This window comes from Artibeus jamaicensis, unplaced genomic scaffold, assembly GCF_021234435.1.
Source record: "Artibeus jamaicensis isolate MK-2021 breed Jamaican fruit bat unplaced genomic scaffold, CSHL_Jam_final contig_2962, whole genome shotgun sequence".
Classification (NCBI taxonomy): Eukaryota; Metazoa; Chordata; class Mammalia; order Chiroptera; family Phyllostomidae; genus Artibeus; species Artibeus jamaicensis.
Window position 1 is genome coordinate 396,266 of NW_026521675.1, and position 27,966 is coordinate 424,231.

Below are 27,966 nucleotides of genomic sequence, written 5' to 3' on the forward strand. Positions count from 1 at the left end.
GCTGGTACCAGTGGCCTAACTGGGAAATCGAGGGGAGGCGCCCTCTCGGCGGGGCACCACACTGCAAGTGAGAATCCCTGCGCAGCGCCGCTCGCCCCGGCTCCGCTTCCCGAGTTAAACGCTGGGTGGGCCTGGCAGTTAGCTATTCCAGGAATTTGAGAGCAAGTTTGGAGAGAGGTGGCACCTAGGAGCCTCGGATGGGCGTTCCACCTGCCACACTTGATCCCTCTGGGCCGGGCCAGGGCGGGGCCTGGTCTGGATCCCAGACACGGTCGGTCAGGGGCGGGCCCGGGGCCCCGCGAGCCCGCTCCGCCTCCGTGTTGTTGTCAAGGTTCCCCGCCTCCGCGGCGAGCAGCTGCCGGGGACCTAGGAAGAGGAAGGGGTGGAGCTACCTTGAGGGGGGCGGCGGAGCTGTCAGCCGACTGCAGCGGGACTAACCGGCTGCCCCTATCGCTGTCCCAAGGGCTTCGAGGCCAGCCAAGGGCCTAGACTGGCAGGGCCGGGTCAGGAGACCAGAGTGGTCTGGGAAGCCAGGCAATGGCGCGCCACGGAGTAAATCCCGGCCGGAGCCACTCCAGGTCCGGCAGGGACCAGCGATGGGACAGATCCCGCGGAGCCCCCGGCCTGGGGCTCCTGTGGATGGCGCTGGCGTTGGCCCTGCTAGACTCCCTAGCCCTCTGGACTCCCGCGGGGGCCCACCCACTTCCCACTCAAGGGCTTTTCGCCAGTTTTGGTCGCGTAGTGCCCCAGCTCCAGCAAACCTTTGGGTGGTGGAACCTCACCTGCCCAGTTTGCAAAGGCCTCTTCACTGCCATCGACTTTGGACTGCAGGTGAGTGCTGAAGGGACTGTGGTGAAGCAGGCCAAAGGAGAGCCCCAGGGCCTGGGGTCCCAAAGATCATCCCTCATGGGGAGAGTCTGGCATCCACAAGCCATTAATGAATTTGCTCTCCTATGAGGACACTGGTGACTGTTTGCTACCACTACCTCCATTGTGACCTTGTAAGGAAAGGGTGCAAATTATATGCTGAGCATTTTTCTAGCCATTTTATACAGTTTAAATCAAGCCTGCGAGCTTGTTTCATTACAGCTGTTATCTCCATTTTACAAATGAATAGAGTCCCAGAGGGGTGAAGTCACTTGTCCAAGGCCAGACAACTGGCCAGGGGAGACAGGGAGTCCCCCCCTGGTGTGCCTTTGCCTCCCGCTTGGCATCTCCAGCCCTGAGCACCACGCCTGGCACTATCCACTCAAAAGGAACTTGAATTTATCCAGGAGCGCGGGACTACATGGGGCTGTCTTAACCCTTGATACTGTCATGGTGAGCACTGGTTGTTAGGTGAGCCTTGTGAGGCTCCCCAGGTAAACAGGGCCCTGCCCCTGTGTGTGTCCCCAAACCCTGGAGAGTTTGTCATTGTGCCCAGCCCAAATTTCAGGGCATGCTGCAGACTGTGCCCGAGGAAGCTAGTTCGGCAAGCAAAGGCCTAAGCTGCCACTGGCCATGGAACTGAAGAGGAGTGCTGGCCCGGCGCTGCCTGAGCCTCAGGGCAATCACTGTGGAAGGTGTGGGGAGGGGGGCTCTGAGTTCAGCCCAGGCCCAGTTGGGATACAAAGGCCCGAAAGGAGGTAGCCAGGGGTTAGCCTAGCCTCTGTGCTCTGTCTCTGACCTCTCCCCACTGGGTTTTCCCACCACAGAATGAGGTCAATGTGGCCCGGGTGGGTTCCCTGGCCATCAAGCTGTGCAAGCTGCTGAAGATAGCACCACCTACTGTGTGCGAGTCAGCTGTCCACCTCTTTGAAGATGACATGGTGGAGGTGTGGCGACGCTCAGTACTGAGCCCATCTGAGGCCTGTGGCCTGCTCCTGGGGTCCACCTGTGGGAATTGGGACATTTTCTCATCTTGGAACATCTCTTTGCCAGCTGTGCCGAAGCCATCCCCCAAGCCGCCCAATCCCCCAGCCCCAGGTGCCCCTGTCAGCCGGGTCCTCTTCCTCACTGACCTGCACTGGGATCGGGACTATCTGGAGGGCACGGACCCTGACTGCGAGGACCCACTATGTTGCCGCCGGGGTTCTGGTCTGCCACCCTCCTCCCGCCCGGGTGCTGGGTACTGGGGTGAGTACAGCAAGTGCGACCTGCCCCTGCGGACTCTGGAGAGCCTGTTGAGCGGGCTGGGCCCCGCCGGCCCCTTTGATATGGTGTACTGGACAGGAGACATCCCTGCACATAACGTCTGGCACCAGACTCGTCAGGACCAGCTGCAGGCCCTGACCACTGTGACAGCCCTTGTGAAGAAGTACTTGGGGCCGGTGCCTGTGTATCCTGCTGTAGGCAACCACGAAAGCACACCCGTCAACAGCTTCCCTCCCCCGTTCATAGAAGGCAACCACTCTTCCTGCTGGCTCTATGAGGCGATGGCCAAGGCATGGGAGCCCTGGCTGCCTGCTAAAGCCCTTCGGACCCTCAGGTACTTGAGTTCCTTGGGGAAACTGGAATGGAAAAGAAAGGTGGATGAAAGTGAAGGGAGCGGGGAACCTGCGCGTCATCTCCGACTGCTCCAGCAGGAGCCCTCCCCTCTCCTCCCTGCCCCCCCCCAATCTGACTCCACCTTCCACTTCTGCCCTTATCTCCCACCGTCCTTCCCAGGGCTGGCAGCACACCCTCTCCGTGCCAGTCTCAGCTGTGCTCACGTTGGCCCTCTGTAGAACGCCTTCCCCTCCTGTTGGACATCCCACCTTTGCCCCACCTAACCACGCCCATGTCATCTTTCCTGAGTGGCCTTCGCGTCCCAGTCTAGCTCACTTTTCTCTCTACCCTGAACTCCTAGAGCCCTTAGCCCTCTGAACTACTCCTCAACCTCTTGGGCCCTATCATCACGCTGTTTGGTGTTGAGCTAGAACGTGAGCTCCTCGAGGGTAGAGATAATGTTCTGTATGCCTCTGCCCTCCATCCAGATGTCTAGCACAGGACTGGGCAAGCAGAACCAGGATTTTGATTGAGTATTGACCCCTCGTATTTAATTTGTTTCAGAATTGGGGGGTTCTATGCCCTTTCCCCATACCCCGGCCTCCGCCTCATCTCTCTCAATATGAATTTTTGTTCCCGTGAGAACTTCTGGCTCTTGATCAACTCCACAGATCCCGCTGGACAGCTTCAGTGGCTGGTGGGGGAGCTTCAGGCTGCTGAGGACCGAGGAGACAAGGTGAGCACGAGTGGGGAGCATGGTGGTGGAGGTGGCCCAGCTCTTGCCAGCAGACTCCTGTCTGGAGCTGGAGCACCTGTGAGCAGAGAAGCTTCCAACAATGGTCTTCTCTGGGGGGTCCAGCTCAAGGTGCCCCTTACAAGTCCTTTTGTCCACTCCCCCTCTCTCTGGCCAGGAGTACCAGCCAGTGTAGAAGAGATGAGGACCCAATATGCTGGCCAGGGCTATCTGAACGCCTCCTCGCCCTGATAACTGCCCTTATCTTTCCCCAAAGGTGCACATAATTGGCCACATCCCCCCAGGGCACTGCCTGAAGAGCTGGAGCTGGAATTATTACCGAATTGTAGCCAGGTAAGAGGGAGATGGGGATGGGGGACCGAGAGCCTGGTGACTGAAATTCCCTTGAGCCTGTCAACATCCCTGCTGCCCATCTGGGTGAGGAGGCTAATTATCTGAATGGGATGAAAAGGAGGCATCCCAGCCTCGTCCCTAAAACCTTGAGTATGATTCCTGTCTTCCGGCTAGGTACGAGAACATCTTGGCTGGTCAATTCTTTGGCCATACCCACGTAGATGAATTCGAAGTCTTCTATGACGAGGAAACCCTGAGCCGTCCACTATCTGTGGCCTTCCTGGCACCCAGCGCCACCACTTACATCAGCCTTAATCCTGGTGAGTGACACTGAGGGCAGTTGCTGAAATATGGGAAATTCATGAGTTAAAGGGGCAGGGTCGGAGCCTAGGCCAGCAAGGGGCTGGACATGAGGCCCCTCCCTCCTGTTGCTCCTTCCATCTTCAGCCGCCCCTCCCTCCTTGCAGGTTACCGGGTCTACCAGATAGATGGCAACTACCCGGGGAGCTCTCACGTGGTCCTAGATCATGAGACCTACATTCTGAACCTGACACAGGCTAATCAGCCCGGAGCCACTCCACACTGGCATCTCCTGTACAGGGCTCGAGAAACCTACGGGCTGCCCAGTGCGCTGCCTGCCGCCTGGCACGACCTGGTATACCGCATGCGGGGAGACGCACAGCTATTCCAGACCTTCTGGTTTCTCTACCATAAGGGCCACCCGCCCTCCGAGCCCTGTGGCACACCCTGCCGCCTCGCTACTCTGTGCGCCCAGCTATCCGCCCGCTCCGACAGCCCTGCTCTGTGTCGCCACCTGTTGTCAAATGCGAGTGTCTCTGAGGTCCGGAGTCTGCGGCCTCGCCCGCCACTCTGCTAGCACCCAGTTGGGAAAGTGCGTGTCTTAGGTAGGGAGCAAAACCCCCAAAGGGCCGCTGTGGGAAGGACAACAGTGAAGAGTCTATCCTGGGCCCCAAGTACACGGGGGAGACAGCACCTTCTTTTCTAGAGCTGGGTAGGCAAGACATGAAGGAGGGCTGGCGGCTCTGCCTGTCCTGGGGCTGTTGTCCTTTCCCTCACACGGAGCAGAGGTCTCCGTTGGCACTGCCCTGGGCAGAGCAGACGGAGCTGCCGCCCCAGGCCTGTGCTGGCCAGCCAAGAACATTATACTGCTGCTGCCGCCTGCCTGGTTGCCAGGCTGGTAAAATAAAGATAAGAGACTTGGACTTCAGATCCTCTCCCTCTGTGACTGTCCCAGTTTCTTCTCTCAAGGCAGGCAGGGCAAGGGCACCTGGGGAACACGATCCTAACCAAGGCATCAGGGTGATGGGGGTGATGGTGTGGTGGGGACGCAGGAAGTCAGGGAGTCACACAGTTCAGCAGGGCAGACAGACTTTATTAGTGATATCAGTACAGCAGAGGTGCCATGGGGCAGCAGGGAGGGGGTCCACGTCTGGGCCGGTCCCCTCCTTCTGTCCCTGCTGGACCCCCCAAAGATGGGGCCTGGCTTAGAAGAATTCCTTCTGCTCCACCTGAAATACGGGAAAGGGGGAGTGGGTGGGGTGGGGTGGGGCTGGCCTTGCTTCCTGTTGCTCCTGTCATCCATCCAGTACTGTCGCTTCTTTGAAGGGATCAGAGGTCTTCCTCTCCAGCCCCTCGGCAGGGAACCCAGCTACTGAGGAGGGCAGTTTGGGAGGGGGCTGGGGCTGAGGCCTAAGAATAACCTCTGGGGCCCCTCCCTGCCCTACAGCCTTGAGTTCCCTGGGGCCCAGTGCAAGCAGGTGGAGAGAGAACTGAGGGCTTCAGGGGGTGTGGGCCCCCAGGCGTTTGGGCTTGAGGGAGCCCCACAGCGACTGAACACCCCTGCGGACAGTCCACCCCACACGGCGGGCAACGGACTCGGCAGGGGGTGCGGGGAGGCAGGATGTGGAGGCCTGGGAACGGGCATCCAGACATTTCTGGTAGCGGAGCTGCAGAGAGATGGGGGGACAGTCATTCTCCAGCCTGCCCCACCTGGGGTCAGTGTCACCACCCCACCCACTTACCATGCATGCAGCCTGCACAGCTTCTGAGAGGCTGGCAGCATTAGGCTCGCACCAGAACATGTGGCAGCAGAAGGAGGCTGGGCCAGCAGCCATGATGAATGCAAATGTGTGGACATCTCTGCCCACCGCTAGGAAGGAGAGGAAACGTACCCGACACTCTCCCAGCACCGCCTCTGTCTGGAGGGAGGAGACCCAGTTAGTAAGGAACAGCCAGACTCTGTGTTCTGTTGGGCACGTCCATCTTATGGGCGACTCTTGCCCTCACCCCACAGTCTCCCCTTGATGGCAAAGCACTGCCATGCCTTCTGCCACTCCAGGTCTTTACCTGCTGATGCAAGATGGTGAGGGTGGCAGGGGCCACACTGACGTGACTTGGCGTCCACTGCTCACGGCTACTGGAGGACAGGACAGACTCCAGGGCCCCGTTTATTATGTCTACCCCTAGAAGATATGGACACAAGCATGGCACCACTGAAAGTGGAGAGTGGACACCCCTAATCTACCCTAGACTTTCCAGCTCTGCCCAGTGAAACCCAGGGCCTTTGCTCCATTCCCACTTCATCCACCCACAGTGCCCCCCCACACACACCACCACCACCACCTGTGCTGCACAGGTTTCCCTTCCTTGGTACTTTCCTCCTCAGCTTCAGGGAATTGCCACTTTTCTGGTTTCTTCCATCTTGAATCCTAACCTTGGTTTTCTTCACCAATTCTTTCTCTTCTTGCAGCGGCCTAAACAAATTGACCCTTTGCTCCTCCCCCACAACAAAGCTCTGACCTCCAACACATTTTACTCCTCCACTGTTAGACCTTGTGCTTCACAGGACAATTCCCACACCAACTCCTCGGGCCAGTCCTCCTCCGTAGACCCAACCTTTGTTTTTTTTGAGATACCCATTTGAGGAAATGTTTACTCCTGGGTCACACTTCGTTAAATCATTAAGTGCCTTACAACAATGTCACAATAGATTCTCTTATCATAGTTTTATAGATAAGACACTCCTAGAAATCAGGTAATAAACCTTAGGTCACTCGGAGGAATGGGGATCTGAACACAGGCAGTCTGCTGCCAGACGGAGCCTGGGCTCCCAGCCAGCCGTTCCCCGCCTCCTCTCTACATTCCTAGCTTCCAGAACTAGAAGAGCTGTCAAGATCTCAGTTGCCACCTTAGTTCCTGTATAGATAAATCTAATTTATCTATATAGAAATCATAGATAATTTCTATAATGTGCTCAAAGACTAAGGAACCCAAGGACCTGGCTTTTGGATCAATCAGCTTTCCCTTGAAACACCATGGTTTCCTCCACTTCCACCTGCACTAGCGGAGAACCCAGGCAGCAGCACAAGGCGTGGTGGAGGCGTGGGTTCCAGGTCCAGCCACTCAGGACTGGCTGTGTGACCTAGGTATCTTCGCCCTTCCAGCGAAGAGCTGAGAGTGAACAACGCCAGCACAAAAGCCCACACCTCCGTGGTCCCCTCCTGGGCCCTCTTGCCCCTTTCAGTGCTTCCAGGCTCTCACTAGAAGCAGACCACATGGATTCTTTTTGGCCAGAGGACCAATATCCTCGAAAGTCCTCCCCCATGTTGGCCTTGCTCATCTTACCTCTGGCTGGATCAAGGCCAAGCTCCCCAGCATGCAAGTCCTCTAAAAACTGGCCTCATCTGAGCTGTCGAGCCTCCTATTTTACTGCTCCTGGAGCTTCAAATGACTTATGGAGCATTTATTAACATCTCATCTTGGCAAATGCCCTGCGAGGCAGGCGGGGAATATAAACTGAGAGAAGAGGATGTCCTCGAGGGACACAGATTGTCACTGAGGGAACTCTCCTAGATAAAGCAAGTTCATCTACTGTTTAACCATTCACCAAACATCATCTTTCTATCTTTGGACAACCCAGTCCTCCACACAAGAAGAGGAATATAAACTGAGAGAAGAGGATGTCCTCGAGGGACACAGATTGTCACTGAGGGATAAGCTTCTGTCCGGAGTGCACCTCACCTTACCCCCTTGACTGAGAAACTCCCGATTCAAATCCTCCAGGGCTCACCCAGACCCTACCTGGGAAGCCTTCCCTGCCCAACCACAAGGCAGAGAGGACATTGCTGGGTCAACTCTTAGCAAAACATCTTGTAATGGCTGGACAACCTTTTCCACATTCAACTGGCCATCTCGAGGACAAAAACCAAGTTTCATTCATCTCTATGTTGCCAATCCTAGCACAAGGCTTATCTGCTGAAGGATTTCCAGAAATGTGACCAAGTCACCCTCAAGGTAACTTGTGCCTATACAGCCAAACTGGGATAACCAAGTAAACCTGAGAGTCCATCAATTGATGCCCTGAGAAGGGCATCAATGCAAGTAGGGGCAGGTGAGCCAGGTAAGTCTGCAGAGAGCTGTGATGTTTATGACATTGAGGACAGTTAATAAGAAGTCTCAAAGATCATGAGCTGTGGATGAGACATCAAAGTCAAACTGCTTAAGAAGCAGATGGGGCTGTGAGGGTGGGACCTGGTCTCACAGCGTGGGGCGGATCAGCCGGGAGGTGGTGGGAAGAAGTGGAAGAACAGGGCCTGGAAAAAGCCTGCATTGGCAGCAACACAGGACTGAAACCTGCACCCTAACTCTGAGTCTCACACTCCCTGCTCCCCTATCCTTCTGTCCATTTTTCCTTTCTATCGGTTATTGCCTTCCAGCATACTACACAACTTATTTTATTGTTTGTCTCTCCTGGCTAGTGTATCAGATACCTGAAGGCAAGAATCTGTGTTGGTTTCGTCATGAACACATACCAAGAACCTAGAAGAGTGGCTGGCACAAACCAGGCAGTCAGTAGTTGCTTGTTGAGTAAATGAACATTGGAGCTTTAGCAGGAGCCAGTGTTAAACCCCTGGAGTTTAAAAAGGAAGCAGACAGCCTGGCAGGGTAGCTCAGTTTGTTAGAGAGCCATCTCAATATGCCAGGGTTGCAGGTCCCATCTCTTGCCGAGGCACATATAAGAATTAACCAATAAGTGCATAAATCAGTGGAACAGCAAAGCGATGTTTCTCTCTCTCTCTCTCAAATCAATAAATTTTAAAAAGAAAAGGGAGCAGAAGATAAAGCAAGAAGTGAGCTTAGAGCCTACTAGTGTGAAAGAACTGGCTTCATCGCAGCAGACCCATTGAGCTGACAGGCAACAGAGGGTTGCAGACAGATGACTGAATGTGGGGAGAACCTCTGGGAGATGAACACGGGAGTAGGGGTAACAGCTGGAAGAGGCAACGAGGGTTTCAAAGCTGAGGGTGGGACGGAGAAGGAAATGAGAGCGAAGGCGTAGGGGCAGCCGAGCCTCCTTCCTGCTCGCTCGCTCGGCGCACTTCTCTCACCTCCAGCTGCACGTCTGTAGCAGTCCTGTCGGATCCAACTGGAACAGCCACTCTTCTGCAAATTCAGCTTTCCTTCGAACTCCAGCTCAATCCCTACCCTTCCTGAGAGGTTTCGTCTTAACATTCATTAAATGTTAAGATGCCGGTCATTAGAGTCAGCATGGTTTCCGGGGAAGAGGAAAGAACTACCAGGGTTTGAGTCTTACGACTACTGTCCCCTGACTATGTCACCTAAGGCAAGTCTCATCTGCTTGTTTAACCATTCACCAAACATTGCTGAGGTCTTTCTAAGTGCCTTTGGACATAACAGGCTGCCCACTCACTTTCAGGAGTCAGTTTCCTCCACACTGTGGCCTTGACTACCTCTATAACCCAGTGATGCCCACAGTTGTATCTCTGGCCCAGACCTCTCCTCTGAATCCAGCTGCCTACTTGTATTTGCCGCTCAGCTTGCCCAAGCCACCTCAAATTCTGCATGTATGTATGTATGTATTTATTTATTTATTTATTCCAGAGAGAAAAGGGCTAGGGGACTGTGGGACAGATAGAGAGAGCGAACATATTGATCAGTTGTCTCCTGTATGGGGACCAAACCCATAACCTAGGCATGTGCCCTGACCAGGAATCGAACCATGACCTTTTGGTTTAAGGGACAATGTTCCAACCAACTGAGCCACACTGTCCAGGGCTCAAACTCTGCATGTTTAAAATTAAAGTCACAATCGACAACCCAAAAGTGGCCTCTTCCAGGGTCTACCTTTACAGAATGGCACTGCTCTCCACTCAGTTCAAAAGCCAGGAAGCCAGGAGACACCCTTAATGCCCCTGTCCCTCACCCCACAGTCATCAATCACCAAGGCTTATTATTGATTTCAATTGTCTAAATGGGTCTCTCTCTCTCTCTATCTTTTCTGGCCACCTGTCTAACTATCTCTTGAATCAACACACTCCTTTTCATTTCTATCAGAGGCCAAGAATCTCTCCATACCGGCCACCACCACTGCAAGATCCTCCTGAGTTCTCTACATCCACTTCCACCTACTGAACATTCCCCTTGGTGTGGTACAGACAAAGTAAGCTTTACAAAATTCAAATCTGACTATGCTGAGAACTCTCCTAAAACCTCTTCCAGAGCTCCACGCGGTCTGACCACTGCTCAGCTCCCAGCCGCACCTGGCACTGCTCTCCCTGTGCCTCCGAACCGCCGAAGCGTCGTCTGCTCTGGGCCACCACACATGCCCTTCATTATGCCTGGAACAATCTTCCTCTACCTGACTCCTCCCTCCCACATTCCCACATTAGTTCCTCTTCGTTTTTTATCTCAGTTCAAATGTCACCTTTCTCAAGTAAGTCTCTTCTGACTCCCTGGACTAAATAAGGTTGCTCTGTTACAAAGTTTCATAGCACCCTGCTACTTTCTTTCAAGGAATAACTTAATCTATAATTATACATTTATTTGTGTGATTTGACTAGTTCCTGTTCTTTTCTACTATAACCTTCATGAAAGCAGAACTGTGGCCACTGTTCTCCCAGGACCTGGCATGTGGTAGGCTTCACAGGTATTTGCTAAGTGAATGGACAAATAAATAACAGGTGCTGTGAATGTCCTGGAAATATAAATCAGATAGTCTCTACCTTCAGTTTTCATATCTACAAAATGGGAATTATCATAAGCACGACCTCATAGGGTCTTCGAGAGTTAAATGACATAATACATAAGGAAGAACGTTATAAGCAATGAAGCATGTGACAGTTGTGCTCACTGCCTCCTCTGTAGATGCTCACAGTCCGTAGTTGGGGCTGTAATACCAAATCCCACTCCCAGCTGCTGCCTGGTGTCTCCGATCATCTAAGACCTGCCTTCCAATGTAATCAAAACTTTTCTGCAGGATTCCGGAGTGGGTCTCCCCATGTGCCTGGTTCACTGGTTCACACTCCGTAAAGGTATGTCAATTGCCATGATACGCAGGACACAGAGTGCAGCTGGGACAGACATACAGGAGGTGGGATGCATTTTGAAGGACAGGGTGACATCAAGCATGAGGAAAGTCTGGTGAAAGAGGCACTGGAAGGCAGAGGGCGGGAGCAGAGCTTCGGAACCGGGGTAGTGGTGCCCGAGTGAAGAACATACATACCAACAGGTTTAGCAACAGGAACATTCCCCAGGTAATAGACTTGGAACTTTTGCACCAACTCATTCTTAGGTGCTGGGAATTCCACTGTGGGGAAGAAGAAGAGGTCAGTCTTGCTCACCCCCAGTCCCCGCCACCAGGGTATGAGTTGGACATTCCAGCCAAGGCCCTACTTCCATACTTTCCCCATTTGTCCCGTCAACCAAAGTCCCTCCACTCATGTCTCTTTTTTAGGTCACTCTACCTTTGTCAATAAAGCTGAGCTGGATGTGGAAGGGTTGTAACACTGACCTTGGAAAGGGACGTCTACAAGTTTAGAGTGGTCCAGGGAGAGTCCATTTACCAAACAGCGAGCGTTGCGCCGTTCAGCCATGATCTGAGGAAGGGAGGAGAGGAAGAAAGGAATGAAGGAGGGTCTGTTAGGGCTTCCTTGCCCTGGAGCCCCCCACCCCCACTCAGTGACCCCACCCACGCCCTTGTAGACCCCTGTAGAGCAAAGGTGGCAGGGAATCCAGGGAGCAGATGGGATCGTGCCTTAGAGCAGATCTCATGCAGGCTGGTGGCGATGTTCTTGGCAGGTGCCTCACAGCGAAATACGTGGCACTTGAGCATCTGGGTCAGCTTATCACGAGCTACGTAGGCAAAGTCCCTGTTGATGGAGGGGCACCTCAGTGTCTCCCAGTGTCATCCACTGCTGAGCCTCATTCCCGCCACACCCACACCCTCCTCCGGGGCTTCTGCCCTCAGATGGTGTCCTGTGGGTACTGCCTCTGGCTGGAGGATAGAGAGGCAAGCATGTCGAGGTGGGGGAGAATGGGCAAGCACAGCGGGCAGGAAGGGGCAGGGAATAACAGAGGAACTGGGGCGCTCTGAGGCATCAGGTCCAGGTATGGGAGGAGGGAGGAGGTAAATAGGCACAGTACCTCTCTCTGGGTCCGGCAGCACAAGAGAGGCAAAGAACAGAGTCAGGGAAGAGGGCCCACTCTGGCTGCTGGAAGAGCCCCCACCCTAGGGCCCCAGGCTCTGCGCCCACCTTCCACTGTCCCGCCCGACGCCCCACACGCGAATGCTGACGATGGGCTGGGTGTGCAGCAGGGCCTGACTCTGTGGCTCCACCAGCTTTAGCGTCTCATCCTCCAGCTGCAGCAGCAGATCCTTTCCCTGCAGGCCCAGGAAGCAGGCACGCATTGGTGGCCCAGCTGAGAAGGTGGCTGAGCTCTGCCACCTCCAGCTCAGAGGAGGTCAGCCACAGCTCTGGCACCCTTGGTTGGGTGTCAGTTCACCCACCCTACAGGCTGCACTTCAGTAGAGGTCACACCTGTCATCGCTTCCTCCTTTTATCCCCCCCTCCTGGTGAGACAACTATCTCCTAAGGTCCTAACCAGGGGTCATATATCCATCCCACAGGGCTGTCACTTGGGGCAAGTTAACGCCTCCCACCCCCAGACCCTGCCTGGGCAGCTCGGCTCTCTCATCTCTCACACTCTCTTTCCTTCACTTCACCACACCACACCCCTCACCACAGCCCACCAACTGGGGCCCTCACCTCCCCCCAGCCCCCAGACATGGGGTCGTGCAGATTGTTTTTGTGGTAGCAGAGCTGACGGATGCAGTTGTTGACAGCCACGCTGCTGCGTCCAGGGGCCAGCTCCTCCTCGGTCATCTCCACCCAACCAAGGGAGCGCACAGCAAAACACTGCCAGACACAGAAGAGGGGGTGGGGGATAGAGGGTCTGAGCTGCAACTGGAGGAGTGTCAAAACAGGACACAGGGGGCTTTGCTGAGACCAGAGAGTCCCTGACTCAGAATGTGGTAGGTGGGTGTTCTAAGCCAAGCCTGAGAAGCTCCCCAAAGAGCACATAGTTGGCAGGAGGGGTGATGGTCTCAGAGGAGACCCCTGCTAGAGGGCCCCCTGTCAGGCCACTGGTTGCATTAAAAACTGAAGAGCCGCCAGCCCAGACACAGGGGTCTATGCTGAGACTGTAAGAGCTCCTAACTGAGGACCTGGGGAGCTATAATTAGACCAGAGATGGCCCCCAGGACATGACACAAGGGGCTCTCCTGCACACAGAGGGGCTCCAGCTTGGGGCATGGGCGATGGTCTTGCACAAACCTTGATCCCTGGGTTGGCATTCCTTTGGGGCAGTTTCTCCTCCTCTTGGGGCAGTGGCTCTGGGCTGGAGGTAAATGGTGACACTTGGTACAGGAGCTCTGTCAAGGCCCCTTCCAAATAGACTCATCCCACTTAGTGCCAGCCCACCGCACTGAGCCTTCCCCCTCACCTGAGGCTCTGAGCAGGGAAGGGCAGTGTCCCCTCCTCAGGGTCCTTCAATCCCAAATCCATTGGCGCTTCCTCACTGGGTTCATCCTTGGGAAGAAGAAAGAGTCAGGGCCAAAATCATGCCCCTTCTGCAGTTCCCCCATTGTGAAGCAGGTCCCCCCACTCACCTTCCAAAATTCTCCATCCTCGTAGCCTTCTCTGTGAGCAAAGCCTGTCCAGGTGAGCTAGGAGGGGGGAAGGGAGGGGTGAGTGGGCAGCTCATCTTGCTTCAGCAACACCACCCCTGCACCCCAGTTAAAATGCGACAGGCCTGTGAGGCTTACCTGGGACTCCTCTCGGGGGCTGCTCCCCTGGGACGGGGAGGCCCTGCCAGGGGGTTCCCACTGGGTGGTCCCTGTCGGGATGTGCCAGTAGTAAGTCCCTGAGGTGTCCTGAACTCTCATCCATCCAGCCGGCAAGTCGGAATCCGTCTCGAAGGCGTTAGGGTTCCAGAAGGAATCTGCGAGGTGGAGGCTTAGTGAGAGTCTGCCCACCCAAAAAGCAGACAGTGGGGGCGTATGCCCAGTCCCCTCCCTAAGACCCCATGGTGGAGAGGGGGCGGAGGAAGGGCTCCAGTACAACATGCTTCCTGATTCCTCCTAGAGCCTGCAGTCTGGAGTTACCACACAGGGGGCTGCCAGCAGGGAACATGGCTCGGGCCTCCTCCTGGGCCCTGCTGGTGGCTGATGTGGCCACATGCAGGGAAGGAGGAAGGCACAGAGGTGAGAGAGAGAAGGAAGGGAGGTTAGATGACCCAAATGACCTTCTGTCATACTTACCTGTATCTCAGATGCACACCGTTATCAGCTCTTGCACACACGTGCACAGACACATAAAACCCTACCACATACCTGTGCAGCCACCACAAACACAATGGTATGTGCACACAGAAAATGGGCAAACACACACACACACATCAACTCCAGCCATACACTAATGCAGACACCATACACAGGGGTGTGCGCATACACAGCTATACATACCAACTGTGGCCACACACAGGGACCACACACACAAGTGCAGGTACCACATAGTGAGTGCACACACAGACACACGACATACAGCAACCTCTGCCATGTGTGTGTGGACCCCACAGACACTCATACCCTGACCCTTAAGATGCAGGCAAACATTCTGTGCACATGTGACATACATCCCTCCTCCCCCAGCTGACACCACTCCAGCCCTACAGTCCAGCTCATGCCTCTTCCGCCTCTGCCCTCCCCGCCAGCCCCAACCCGCATCATGCCCGGCCCCACACCATCCCTCACCTGGGCTGCTGTCCTGCAGGATGATGGCCAGGAAAAAGTCCTGGGAGAACATGGCGCTCGTTCCCAGCCCCTCCTGCCTCCACCCTCCCTCCTCACAGCCCCTCCAGCCCAGCCAGCTGGGCTCACAGCCTGGTGCTGGGCTGCAGAGAAAAGCTCATCCCACCCCCTTCTCACCAGGGCAGAGCGCCTGCCTGGCAAGATCCTCCTCCGCCTGGAGCTCACTAGGGAGGGGCCCAGACCACCAAGGGAGGAGATTTCCTTGGGGTGAGGAGGGAGGGTGCTCCTGAGACCCCAGACCTTCTTACTCACATCTCTTCTTTTTAATCCTGGCTCCCCTCCCCCAATCCCGAATCTCCATGCCACCCTACCCCACAGCGGTCACCTCAGTGCCACAATCAAGCCCTGTCTTAAGGACACAGGGAGGCTCAGCCCCTTGGGAAACAGCCCAGCCACCTGGGGCCCTGCAAGCCTGGAGCTCTCAGCACAATCAGGGCGTGGCTTCAAGGCTCCCAGGGCTGCCTCCCCTCCACAGAACTTGCCCAACAGTCCGCGTCTGAGATTGGGCCTTGAGGTTCTGGGCCCCAGCAATCTTGGGGCTGGGCTTGGGGCTTCCCAGTACCAACCCCCTCACCTGCCAGGGACCAGCTAGGCTGCAGCGTCTCCTCGGCAACCCGCAGCACTAAGGCCGGTTGGGAGCGCCCAGACTGCTGACGTGCTTCACGTTACCAGGGAAACCAGGAATCCTGACTGGTCCAAGAGGCAGCAATGAGGGACAAGCAGTCCCCAGACCCAGGCTGCTGAGCAACCAGGCACAGAGGGGCTGGGAGTGGGCGTGGCTACATCAAGGTGGCTGCACACCTGAGGTGAGTTATTTGGGCAGGCGCCTCACCATCCTCACCTCAAAAGGAGGTGGGCTCTTCCTGCCCCTCCAGCCTTCTAGACAGCCACAACCACCTCTTCTCACCCACCCTCCCTCACCTCAGGCCCTAAGGAACTGAAATGCCTGCTCTTCCCCAGATACCTTCCATTGCCTTCCGGGCTCAAATGCCAAAGCTTCCAAACCATCAGCACCTAGGGCAGCCGTGCCCTCCACAGCCACACTCTTCTTTATGAAGGTCATACACCTCTTAAATCTGAGGACCAATTCACCATCTTCGGACTGAGTCACACACACCAATCCATCTGCCATCTCTATCAGCCTGTACCTTCCTGCTTTAAAGAGCTTCTTCCTTCCGATCTGGCCTGGAGGGGCCACTCTCCTGCCTTGACCATCTGGGAGGCCCTTCTGGAGCTTGGCACATCTCCTCCAAGCACTACCTACCTCCAAGCCACTACCATAACCCAGACTACTAATATTTCCTACCTGGATCATTGTGACAGCTTCACAGTGGTCTCCCTCTAGTCTATTCTCCTCCAGTCGGGGCTGCACATCACAGTCCGGATGATTGTTCTGAAATGCTCAACTAATGGAGTTACTCTCCAGTTTAATACTCTTGTCTTCTCCTTGCCTTCAGGATGGAATCCAAATCCCCCCACAGAGTTTGGGTGCTATCAGGAGCCCCTAACCAGCCTCTTAGCCTACCTTTGACCACCCTCAAACCCCTTCTCTCTCTCCCTGCTGGGGCATGCCCCTCATCCTCTCCAAGCCCAGCATCCCTCCCCTCTATCCTCACCTGGCTATTACCAGCTCCTCCTTCAGGCATCAGTGTAAAGGTCACTTCTCTAAACTAATCCACCCCACTGCCACCAAACACAAATACAGGCAGGGTCAGGCGCCCCACCTGCACCTCCCCGACCCCCAAGTGCGTCAGGCTGGTTCTAAGTGCCTGTGTACTTCTGACTCCCCACTAGACTAGGAGGGCCATGAGGGCAGTAACACCTGTCCCCTATAGTATGCATTTCTAGCCCTTAGGACAAGGCCTGGCACAGAGTACAGATACAGGTAGTCAAGTTCATTCATTCATTCATTCATGCACTTACGTATTCAGTCAACAACTTTGGGGAGATCTTAAAATCGGAATAATAAAATAATTTTTGGCCCCGTCTGGTGTGGCTCAGTGGATTGAGCGCTGACCTGCAAACTGAAGGGTGTCCAGTTTGATTCCCAGTCAGGGCACATGCCTGGGTTGCAGTCCAGGTCCCCAGTTGGGGCCATGCAAGAGGCAACCAACTGATGTTTCTCTCACACACTGATGTTTCTCTTCCTCTCTTTCTCCCTCCCTTTTCCTCCCTCTAAAAGTAAATAAATAAAATCTTTAAAAATATATTTAAAAAATAATTTTTGCTCAATTCTAGCCCATTCCTACAGAGTCTAGACCTACTGTGTTGTCTTCATGGTTATGGTAACACAAACACAAAAGAGCGAGCCCTTCCTTAGGCCGGCCCCACACCACTACCCTCAGTTTCCACAGCCTCCAAGGTCACTGCCCATGCCCGGCATACCCTTCTCAGGTCTCCAGCAGTTCTACCCTCCTGCTCCCAGAAGGTTCACAGGTGTGGCACCACAGCGGCCATCCCGGGAGCCCCTGAACACCCAGCTCCTCCATTGTTTAGCCTCTGGCTCACACCCCTCAGGCAGAGGTTGCAGACCAGCAACCTGCAGACTGGCGAAATCCTCAGACCAACTGTGTGTGGCTTACAAGGTGCTTTTAAAAAACAGAATTACACCTGGCAGGTGCGCTCAGTGGAGCTCAGGCTGCGAATCAAAGGGTCCCCAGTTCAATTCCCAGTCGGGGCACATGCCTGGGTCGCGGGCCAGGTCCCCAGTGGGAGCCTCATGAGAGGCGGCCGGACATTGGTGTTTCTCTCTCTCTTTCTCCCTCCTTTCCCCTCTCTCAAATGAATAAATAAAATCTTTTTAACAAAGAAACAAAAGGTTAGTGATATATAAAAAAATAAATTAAAAACAGAATTGGCTGTTAACATTTAGAAATTGGGACAGTTCACACAAATATCTAGTTGTCAGTTTCCCTTGAAAAGTTACACAGACTGGCTCCATTCAGACTACACCTTCCCAAGCCCGGCCCTGTGAGTAACAAACTGGACTGGACGAGCAGCTGTTCCCTTTAAAGGGGTCCAGGCAGTGACCATCGAAGGGCACTGGCATCACAAAAAAGAGAGACTTGGCCTTCGATAGGACTCAGTACCACCTATAATGTGATCTTGAAAAAACAAAATGCAAAACTCTCAAATCTGAATCTGATCAAGGCTCTCGAACTCACTACCAATTTACAGGAAATTCAGGGGAAGGGGAACATGTTCAACACCACTATAGGGAGAGAATGTGCGAATCCGACCATGGAAAACCAGGGCGAACGTCACAGTGGCTCAATTAAAAACCAACTACAAGCAAAAATACAGACAGAGATGGAGGCATAACACAGAGATCAAAAGAAACTTGAAGAGTCATATCAAGCAGCAAAAGGTCAGGACCTATTTGCATATTGATTCAAACAATAAAACCTTTTTAAAGGTAAGGACATTTACTAGACAACTGGGAAAATTTATGAAGATACTAAGGAATTATTGTTAAATTTTTATAGATATAATAATGATAGTGTGAATTTTTTAAGAGTTTTATCTCGATTCTGCCAACGTTGCTCAGTTGGTTGCGCATCACCTCACAGACTGAAATGTCACTGGTTCGATTCCCAGTTGGGGTACAAGCCTGGGCTGTGGGTTCTGTCCCCAGTCAGGGCACATGAGAAAGCCAACGGTTCGCCTTGATGTTTCTCTCCCTCTCTTTCTCCTCCCTCCCTTCCCCTCTCTTTAAATTAAAAAAACAAATAATTTAAAGAGTTTTACCTCTTAGAAATGTTTGGGCAAACATTTATGAATAAGGATGTTTGCTTCGAAATGACCCAGGCTGGGGTCCAGGAGTAGGTGGGGGTAGAAAGGTGTCAAGATCAGGCAGGTGTTGCTAACCACTGAAACTGGGTAATAGGTAAATAAGGTTCGTGATTCTCTCTACTTTTGAATATGTTTGAAAGTGTCTACAGAAAGAGTGTTGAAAGGGGACAGTGCGCTGCCCTCGGCTCCTCTGAGCTACATGCTCCCTGCAAAGGCCCCACAGTTTGGGGTCTGGCTATGGTGCTTGCCACCTGGTGTGGGGAGTCTTCCCTAATCTCCGAATCTTTCTTTACACCCACATCGACCAAACACCCAGCTGTGGCTATAGCCCATTATCTCTCTCCCCCGGGCTCTCGACCCTGTCCATACCTCTACAAGATACTAGCAAATGTGGAGGCTCAATTTATTTAAAAGGGACATATTTAATGATTAATCCTTGGAGTCTGAATGTCTGTTCTTCTGACCCGGACCTCACAAAGAAGCATATGTTTATTGTTCCTTTGTTTCCTAACTTTTGTATCAGTATCCTATTCCTGATACAAAGGATTCAAACAGGATCCTTGCAATGCCCAGCGTGTTGCACACAACGCTCCCCAAACAGGCCTCTGTGGGGAGGTGCTGCTGCTCCCTCCAGGGCTGACCTGTTACAATCTGGCCCGAGGTGTCTTGGTTCGTCCTGCCGCGTGCAGTGGCAGGCTAACACGGGCCCACAGCTCAGGTCTGGACTCAGACCTGGTTTGGATCTCAGTTCTACTCTGATCTCAGACTCTCTGTGATTTTGGGAAAGCCACTAAATCTCTCCAGGCCTCTTTTTTCCATCCACAATATGGGCATAATAATGGTATCTACCTCATAGCATTGTGAAGATTAATTATGATAGTTCCAAGCACGCGGCTAGTACCTAGTAAATGCCCCATAAACAGACCTACCCCACTGCCCATCAGGGTATGCATGATGATAGAATGACCAACTTTTTCAACTACCCTCTGAAGGCAGAAATGGTTTCCTCCGGGGAACCCTGGGCATAGCCTGCTGAGGACGCATGCTCTGTGGCTCCCGCCCAGACTGGCCCTGGGGAAGCCTGCCCTCCCGCATTCCCCACGTCAACCTCCACAAGGTACCTGTGTCCTCGGGGGAGCCATAGGAGGGGCTGCCCTGGGATAAGGTAGCCCAGCTCGAGTCCTCGTCACTGGCTGCACTGTTCCGCATGCCGAACAGGAGGCTGGCACTCTTGCTGTGCTCCCGGGGACCATCTGCAAGAGCCTGGGGTCCAGGGGGCCCCTCCACACTCTCCAGAGGCTCAGGCAGCCCTGGGGGAGAAGATAAGTCCTCCTCTTCCTCCTCGTCGTCTTCCTCATCATCTTCCTCGGCCTCCCCTGCGGCCTTCTCCTCTCCCTCATCCGGCCCCTGATCCTGGGTGCTAATGATCAGGCCAGGTCCTCGAAGCCCTCGGTTGGCCGCATTGTGGGCAGAAAGCTCCAGCTCAGAGTACAGGTGCATCAAACCTTTGGGGCCCAAGGGTGCCATCTCAGGCTCCTGACTGGCCTCCTCTGCCAGGGTCAAGGTCACATTTCGGTTCTGGTCACGGTGGGCCGTGGCAGCCCGCCGGAGCTGGTTCTGGCCCTCCTTTAGCCACTTGGCATTGGCAGGGCCCTGCTCAGGCCCACCACCCTCCCCCATGGCGCTGCGCAAGTCTTTGGGTCCCACGGCCGTGGCCTGCAGCTTGGCGTTGAGCAGCTGGTTGTGGGCAGCGTGCAGGGGCAGGGGCAAGCTCAGGGCAGGGCCTCCGTGGCTGTTAGCGTTAATGGCCGACTGGCTCAGTGATGATGGAACAGACATGGCCTTGGAAGATCCTGCAGGGCAGGGGGTAAGGGCTGGAGAGAAAGGGAAGACCATGTTAGCCTCCAGGTCAGGACAGCAGCACTCCTGCCTCTGCCCCAGGGCTGCACCCACACCTTCTCATCTCCCTTACACTCAGTAGGCAGCACACACCGCTCTGTGTCCGGTGAGCTATTTTCACATGAGCATGACTGACCTTAACTCCTGTCCCCCCCTCCATCACCACCATCCCTATCACAGGCTAGGCCCAGACCCACAGTCCACCTCATCCCCAAATCCCCAGCCCTGAGCTTCCTAGGAGAGCACAACCAACCCCTGCTTTTCCCTCAATCCCAACAGCAGAGCCTTCACACAATGACTCTCTGTGCATCCCCACCCCCAGCTCATCGGACTGGAGCTTCGTGTGCCAGGGACACAGCTGACGCGGGCCTGGCTCATGTGTTCCGGACACTGGACACTGACTGCCCCCTTCCTCCTGCCACACAGCTATCCACAGTCCCACCATTGAGCCCCCTTGGCTGGGCTCAACCAGCCCCACACCTACCCCTGACTACGGACTGTGAGGACAGGGAAGAGCTACAGACCTGGCCCTCCGGACAGGGCCCTGGGAAGGCAGGTCACAAAGGAACGGCCTTGGCTGACTCCAATGCATGGCTCCTTCGGCCAGCTGAAGCTATGCTTTGGTGATTGTTTCTATAAAGTAACTCACCTCAGGCACCAGTCACTATGCCAGCCACTATATTAACCCAAGCCTGGGTCACAGCAGGAGCCTTTGACTTGGACCCTCCAATCCTTCAGGTCTTTGCCCAAATACCACTTTCTCATTGAGACCTTCCTAAATACCCTTTTAAAACTTCAGGGTACTATGCCCCCCTCAGCAATCCCCAAATATTCTCTAGCACTGAGTATCATCTGACAAGCTATTATTATTACTACTACTATTATTATTGCTTTTTAAAAATCATTGTCTCCTCATGACAATAATTTCCATTCCATGGTGTAAGGATTTCGTCTTTTTTTTTTTTTTTTTCAGTGCAGTATTCCTAGAGCTTAACACAGTTCTGGCACAGAGAAGGACCTCAGTCAACAGTTGCTGAATCAACATGGGAATGTGTCCTCCCATCAGGCCCCGTTTCAGCATCTCCTCTGCCAGTTTCAGAAGACACACTTTGATCATGCTACCATGTCTCAACCACCGCCCAGGGTGCCCAACCAAACTCCACCTGCCCGTTAGCTGAGGGGACCTGTTCCTCCACAGTGACAGCCCACCCATCCTGTCCCCTCGGACCCCCTCCTCCCTCCTAGCAAGCCCTTCGAGAATCGCCTTGTCCATCGACTTGTCCTTCCAGCCCCATCGCTGAGTGACCCTCAAGCCCCCATTCCATCCTCCCTGGCCTTCCACTATTGATTGGGCTGCTCTCCTCAACTGACCCCACTAGAAAGTGCTCGCTCGTTGGACTCTCACTGGCCCCCCACAGCACAGGTCACACTCCCTCAGCCCCTACGATGGTACCCTCCCCTTCCCTGATACTACCACTCGGATTCTCTCTTCCTACTTGAGCCCTCCCCCAACACAACTCCCCCTCACCGACTGCCCCCCTAAACACCCACCTTTCTCTCTGACTCCCACTGTACAGTTCTTTATCCTGAATTTCTCATCCGAGAGTTCCCAGTCTCCCCGTTCACACTAAGAAGTTGTCTCACTCCCTGACCCTCTACCCCCCCGTTCTCTCTGCTGACTAACAGTAGTGCTGAGCTCCGAGCACAGGGTCCAGTGAGGTGTTTTAGGCTGCCGAGCAAGGCTGTGCCGCCTCTCAGGTGTGGTGGTCCTGAGGCAGGAGCCATAGCTCACCTTTTCCTCCCTTCCAGCTCCTCAGACTAGCACAATGCTATGCACACATCTGTGAACTAAAGGAAAAAGGTTTCTATCTGTGTCTGCCTCGCGTGTAATTGCTGGTCTGCTCTGCGTGGCTCCACCTGGGCAATGAGAAAATTCGTGGTCACTGGCACAAATGAGAAAAATAAACAGCTCTGCCTCTACCCAAAATCACAGTAGTCTTCCAAAAATGGAAACCAGATTGTGTAATTCCCCAGTTCGAAACACTGGATGGCTCACCGCTGCCTTTAGGATAACATGCGTGCTCATTAGTAAGACACCAAGAGCCTCATGAGCCAATGCTTGGTGACCTCTCGGACCACGTTCTTCTCCCTGCCTCCTTCACACCTGACACTCCAGCCACATGGAGTTTGGCGGATTCTAGAACATGTCACACTCTCACAGCCCTGGTTCTATGTTTGCCCTCAACTTTGGAATTCTATCTCCCTTCATGAGAACCTCTGCTTCGTGTTTCAAAACTTGGCTCAGTGGTCACAGCTGCTGAGCAGTAAGTCTTTCTTGTTCAGTCCTTTCTCCCTGACCCCCAGTGACCATTCCCTCCTTTGTGCCTCATGACACCCTGGACTACATCCTATCAGAACTCCACACTCTCACCAACAATGGGAGTGCACTGTGCACCTGCCACAGAGCAGGCCCTCAGTGTGGACGGAAAGGGGGATGGATGGGACAGATGCGGTGAGAGGAACAAGGATGCTCAAAACTCATTGGGAAGAGACACTAAGACAGGCTTGTGCACCCCGTGGCCTGTGGATGGGCAGTGGGGAGCAGAAAGGGTGCTGGAGAAGATAAAGGGTCCCCAAGAAGAAAGTGGGATGGGCCTGGGGTAATGGACATGCGTGGGCTGAGATCTAGGGGGAAGAAGAGTGAGGATGTTGGCTTTATTGGACATCCTGGCTCTTATGCTGTTCAAGAGTGGCACCTCCACGAGTTTCAGGAGGCAGAGGACCCGGGACGCTGTCAGCCCATGACAAGCCCTTCCCTGAAGCAGTGGTGTATGGAGCCAGGTCTTGCAGAGGTCAGGCTGGAACCCACCTCCTTAGCACCTGGAAGTGTGTGCTCTGGGAAGGGCAGACACACTGTGAGACTAGGACAGTAAAGAGCCAGGCTGGCTTCAGGGCAGCCCTGTTCATCTCTGGCCACCAGGCAGAGATGGTCACCTAAGACTTTGGGGGAGGAATGGGAAGTTCTGAGGTGATGGTGACCACACTGTCTTTGAGATCAAAGGATGGCCAGCTGCCCAGTATCCTCAGAAGGCACACAATCCAACCTCTTCTCTCTCCCTGGGGCTAGCCACACCTGGAGCCCCTCAAAGGAGGGGAAGAGCCAAATGGATTCTGACTCAAGGCAGGGAGCTGAGCAGGGAATTCGGGGCAGAAACTAAGAGTGGCCACTAAGCCTGAAAAAGCTGATATCAGACCACAGTGGAGAGGGAAATCCTGCTCAAGGTCAAGGGTCTCCTAACCTGGCAGCTTACTATAAGCCAGGCACTGTGCATGGCATGGGGAGGAGTGATGAATAGTACAGAAATGGTTTCTCCCCAGTGGAACTCAGTTTAGTGATCAAACAGTCATTGAACAACTCATACAATTCATTATCATGCCAGTGTCTAGACTAGCACCTAAAACACTCCCTAGTTGTTGAATAAATGACTGAGTATTACGGTGGGGGAGAAACAGAGTGCTACAGGATCCTGAAGCTTACTCTAGCCTAGACATCAGCCAAGACCTTCCTGAGGAAGGGCCTTTTTAGCCAAGATATAACACAACTCTCCTTTGACCGCCCCCTGCACTTCCCCACCCTCTCAGAGGATAACCACCCACTCCTAATCCACAGGGGAAATGGAGGCCATCAGTGGAGAATGTCCTCGAATGTGCAAACTTGCTGACTTCAGGACCTATCCTTTTATCTCTTTCCTAAAACCAATTGCTTTACCTACCATTTGGGCCCCTCCATTCATTCCTTTCCAGGAATTGTATACCACTGTTTATGCATTTTCTTTTCCAGATAATCAAACTCTCCTTCTCAATGGGATCCACTATCCTCCAACTTAAAAACCATCTTTTTTTTTTGTCCCAACACCCCTCCTCCAGGGCCACTTGCTGCTCTTTCTCTTCCACATATTCCCTTCCTCCACCCGCCATTGCCTCACCTCACACTCACTCCTCAACCCTTTCCAATCCTGCCTCCATTCCCAACACACTTCTGTAGCAGTTCTAACCAAGGTCAACATGACTGCTATGTCATTAATCCAATAGACACTCACAGTCCTCATCTGGGTTGCATTCCCTGCACATTTGATACCATGAATCTCTTATTCAACTTTCATCCATGGCTTCCACATGCTACACCTCCTGATTTACTTCCTATACTCTAGTTTCTGTCTGGTGGCTTCTTAGACCTTCTTTGCTGGCTCATCTCCCTCTACCAGCTGGAGTTTCTCCTGGCTTGTTCTTATGCCTTTTTGTGTTTCTCACCTGCTATTTGATGTAGGTATTCATTCATGCCCACAGCTTTAGTTACCACCTGTACACGAATGACTTCCAAATTTACACCTCCATCAGACCCCCTCATCTGAGCTCCAGACATGTACATTTCTTTCTATTCAACATCTCCACTTGGATGTCTCAAAAGAATCTCAAACTAACATACCCATTCATGTTTCCTTTGCCCACCCCTAATGGGTCCTCTTTCAAGATCCTGGCTTATGGAATGATATGATCAACCATCCTATTGTACAAACCAGAAGGATACCATCCTTGACACTACTTTCTCCCTTACTCTCCATATTCAATCCGTCCCCAGATACAATTTTCTCTCTGAAAACATTTCTAGATTTGATCTACCCTCCATATCCACTACCATCAATAACCAGCATCAAGAATCTTAAGACTTTAAGACCAAAATGTGTAACATGGTCTCAATTGTCCTGCTCAATCTGGTCCCTGCCTTCCTCTCCAGCCTTGGCACTCTGCTCCCCAGCCTCACTGGCCTTTAATTCCTCAAAAACATCATGTTGTCTCCTTCCACAAGGTGTTTACATGTTACTTTCCCTTATGCCTAGAATCTCCTCCCCCTACCCCCAACCTAACTCTTACTCAGTCATGTTTTCAGAGAAGCCTTCCTTGACCCACTCTCCCTACCCACCAGACCAGTTTAGCTTGTGCTTGTGTGTTCCCAAGACACCACTCACCTTTCCTTCATAGGATTTATTACATAGGTAATTTTATTTTTATCTAATCCCTCTACCACCAGCTCCATGGGAAAAGGACCCAGTCTATTCTGCTCATAATTATGTCTTCAGTGCCTAACACAGTACCTGGTATATATCAGGTACTCAAAGAACATTTGTTGAATGAATAAATGATCAGATAGATGCATTTTTTAAAAGGATCACACTGTGTTAAGAGTAGTTATGGGAGGGGGGTATGTTATGAGAGTAGTCAATGAAGAAAAAGGTTGTAGCCTAGATTAAGTTTGTTAGCAATGAGGATGGAGGGAAATGAATGGATTTGAAAATATGTAGGTAGTGGATGTGACAGAGCCTGGGGACATCAGATGTGGAGAATGAGGAATAGAGGTTAGTCTAGAATGTTGCCCAGGATTCTAGCCTGGGTAACTGATTAGGAAGTAGACATTTCTGAGAGTTAAATGAACAACAGACTTGGAAGAAGGGTAGAGAGGGAACATAGGAAAGATAACCAGGGTGCATCTGTAGGTTTGGAATTTCTGTCAGACTTCCAGGGGGATATGGTGAGGGCAGTTAGATATTGGATCTGCAGTTCAGGAAAGGGGTCTATAAATGTGGAGGTCACCAGCATGTGTGTGTGAACCCTTGGGAGAATACCCAGGGAGAAAGTGCAGAGTGAGAGAAGATAGCGAAGGACAGAACTAAAAGCCTCACCAACATCTAAAGGAAGAAAGAGGAAGCAAATGAGATTAAGAAGGAGCAGACAATGCCCAAAGAGAAACTAGGAAAACGCTTCAAGGAGAGTTGACACACACCATTAAACACTATAAAAAGGTAAAAGAGGAGAACGGGAAAGTGTCCATTGGAGCTGGCCACATGGCAGCCTCCAGTGACCTTGGCTTAAGCAGTTTCAGTGGGTGAGAGACAGAGGACCAAACCAAGCCGTTTTAAGGATGAATGGGAAGTGAGGAAATGAACATAGCCAGTGTAGACAAGGTTTGGGCTTTGAAGAGTGGAGAGAGCTGAACTATACCAGAGGGTCTGGGAATGCAAAACAAACAAACAAACAAACAAACAAACAAGTAGATTCAAGATATATTGGGAATAACCTCTCAACTGGCGGTGGGAAAACGGATACTAATGAGTGCTTCTGTGAGTGCTAGGCCTCCTGGCTGAACAGGGGACACAGTCGGCCCCAGGACACACTTCTCGGTCGCTACGGGCGACAGAATGCGGCTTGACAGATTCCAAGCCTGGGACCTGCAGGAAAACCTGCAGCCTCTGCCTACCTCACCCTATGTCCCCTTCCCAGCCCTTTACCTCCCCTCCCCCCATTCGCCATCCCCCCATAGCTGCTGGCTTCCCGTCCCCTATACCGTCCCCATTCATCCCGGAGAGGCAGGAGGTAAAGGTCAGGGAGGGACGCCTTGAGGACCTAGGTGGAGTCTACAAGAGGAATATAGGAGATGCTGGGAATGCGCACGGTGAAAGGACCGCCCGCGGGGATGGGGCCTGGCCAGGGTATCGGGGCCGAGGAGGAAAAGGGGCTGCAGAGTCCGCGGGCCGCTGGGGGTTGAAATCTGGCCGCCGGGACTGGGCCCGAGCCGGGGCAGCTCCTACCTGCGCGGGGAGGCCCCAGGCCCAGGTGGCGGAGGTGGCTCAGGCTGCGGGGCTGCGGCTCCGCGGCGGCTTCTCCATCACAACATCCCCCGCCCAGGAGCGCGCGCGGGCCGCGGGGCCGCGCGCCGATCCGCGGGAGCGCGCGGGGGCGGTGTGGGGGGAGGGGCGCCATCTTGGTCCGGGCGCGCGAGCGCGAGCGCGAGCTCCGCTGGGCGGTCCTGGGCCGGGCGTCCGGGAGGCCCCACCCTACGCGACCCTCGGGCCCTGAGCCCAGGGCCCAGTCCCCTGTCCAGCCTCTCTCCCTGCGCGCGGTTCCGGAGCGCAGCTCCCTCCTCGGCGGGTCCGACCCCTCCCCATCCCGGCGCCGCCCTCCGCCCCAGGCCCCGGACCCATTCCAGCGTGGCCGAGGGCCCTGCCCCGCACCCCGGCCTGCCACGCACCCACCGGGTTGGAGGCTCTGAAGAGACAGGCCGCTGGGCTCTTGCGACAGGCAGCGCTCCCGCGGTCCTGGTGGACAGCGGATAAGGACTCAGCGCTGGCGATAATAATAGCTCCTACTTATTGACCGCTTATACTGTGCCAGGCTCAGTGTTAAAGCCCTTGCGTACGTGAATCCTCGCCTCGGTCCTGTGAAGTCGCCACTCTGGTCATCCTAATTTTTAGGGGCAAATGCTGAGATTCAGAAAGGTAAAGCGACTTGTCCGCAGTCACAAGGTGGTGAAATCAGACTGGAACCAGATGTTTCTTGATACCCTACCCCTGCTGCCCAATGTAAAGCTGTGACACCAAGGGCTCACAGACGTCAATAAATCGCTCCCCGTAGAAATTATAAAAAAAAAAAAAAAACAGGAAAGAGGAAGGGGAGAATGTGCATGAAAAATGTGAGGGAA

At 53.6% G+C, this 27,966-nt stretch overlaps 2 protein-coding genes across 3 annotated transcripts; one reads left to right on the forward strand and one right to left on the reverse strand.

Moving 5' to 3' along the window:
• The first annotated feature begins 362 nt into the window (after nt 1-362).
• On the forward strand, nt 363-4,781 carry SMPD1 (sphingomyelin phosphodiesterase 1). Its single transcript, XM_037134568.2, has 6 exons — nt 363-831; nt 1,695-2,467; nt 3,031-3,202; nt 3,477-3,553; nt 3,728-3,873; nt 4,021-4,781. The coding sequence occupies exons 1-6, from the start codon at nt 538-540 to the stop codon at nt 4,428-4,430; spliced, it is 1,872 nt and encodes a 623-aa protein (XP_036990463.2). The 5' UTR covers nt 363-537; the 3' UTR covers nt 4,431-4,781.
• Nucleotides 4,782-4,935: 154 nt separating this feature from the next.
• APBB1 (amyloid beta precursor protein binding family B member 1) lies at nt 4,936-27,596 on the reverse strand. Of its 2 annotated transcripts, none has more exons than XM_053662835.1 (14): nt 27,521-27,596; nt 19,655-20,407; nt 13,698-13,873; nt 13,542-13,598; nt 13,376-13,461; nt 13,207-13,270; nt 12,640-12,789; nt 12,127-12,254; nt 11,628-11,742; nt 11,385-11,469; nt 11,097-11,180; nt 5,921-6,036; nt 5,596-5,772; nt 4,936-5,520 (listed from the first exon to the last, which is right to left on the reverse strand). In XM_053662835.1, the coding sequence occupies exons 2-14, from the start codon at nt 20,370-20,372 to the stop codon at nt 5,353-5,355; spliced, it is 2,124 nt and encodes a 707-aa protein (XP_053518810.1). In that variant the 5' UTR covers nt 20,373-20,407; nt 27,521-27,596; the 3' UTR covers nt 4,936-5,352. The 2 variants fall into 2 exon arrangements, with proteins under 2 accessions (XP_053518810.1, XP_036990447.2); XM_037134552.2 differs by lacking the exon at nt 27,521-27,596 and adding an exon at nt 27,077-27,252.
• Nucleotides 27,597-27,966: the final 370 nt, after the last annotated feature.

Excerpts from the sequence above, each read along its gene's own strand:
- SMPD1 (XM_037134568.2), top strand. The coding sequence starts at position 538 with ATGGCGCGCCACGGAGTAAATCCCGGCCGGAGCCACTCCAGGTCCGGC. Across the intron at positions 832-1,694 it reads CCATCGACTTTGGACTGCAG|AATGAGGTCAATGTGGCCCG; the intron begins GTGAGTGCTGAA and ends TTCCCACCACAG. Across the intron at positions 3,203-3,476 it reads CTGAGGACCGAGGAGACAAG|GTGCACATAATTGGCCACAT; the intron begins GTGAGCACGAGT and ends CTTTCCCCAAAG.
- APBB1 (XM_037134552.2), bottom strand. The coding sequence starts at position 27,248 with ATGGCGCCCCTCCCCCCACACCGCCCCCGCGCGCTCCCGCGGATCGGC. Across the intron at positions 12,790-13,206 it reads ATGCCAACCCAGGGATCAAG|TGTTTTGCTGTGCGCTCCCT; the intron begins GTTTGTGCAAGA and ends TGTGTCTGGCAG. Across the intron at positions 12,255-12,639 it reads TGTCTGGGGGCTGGGGGGAG|GGAAAGGATCTGCTGCTGCA; the intron begins GTGAGGGCCCCA and ends CTGGGCCTGCAG.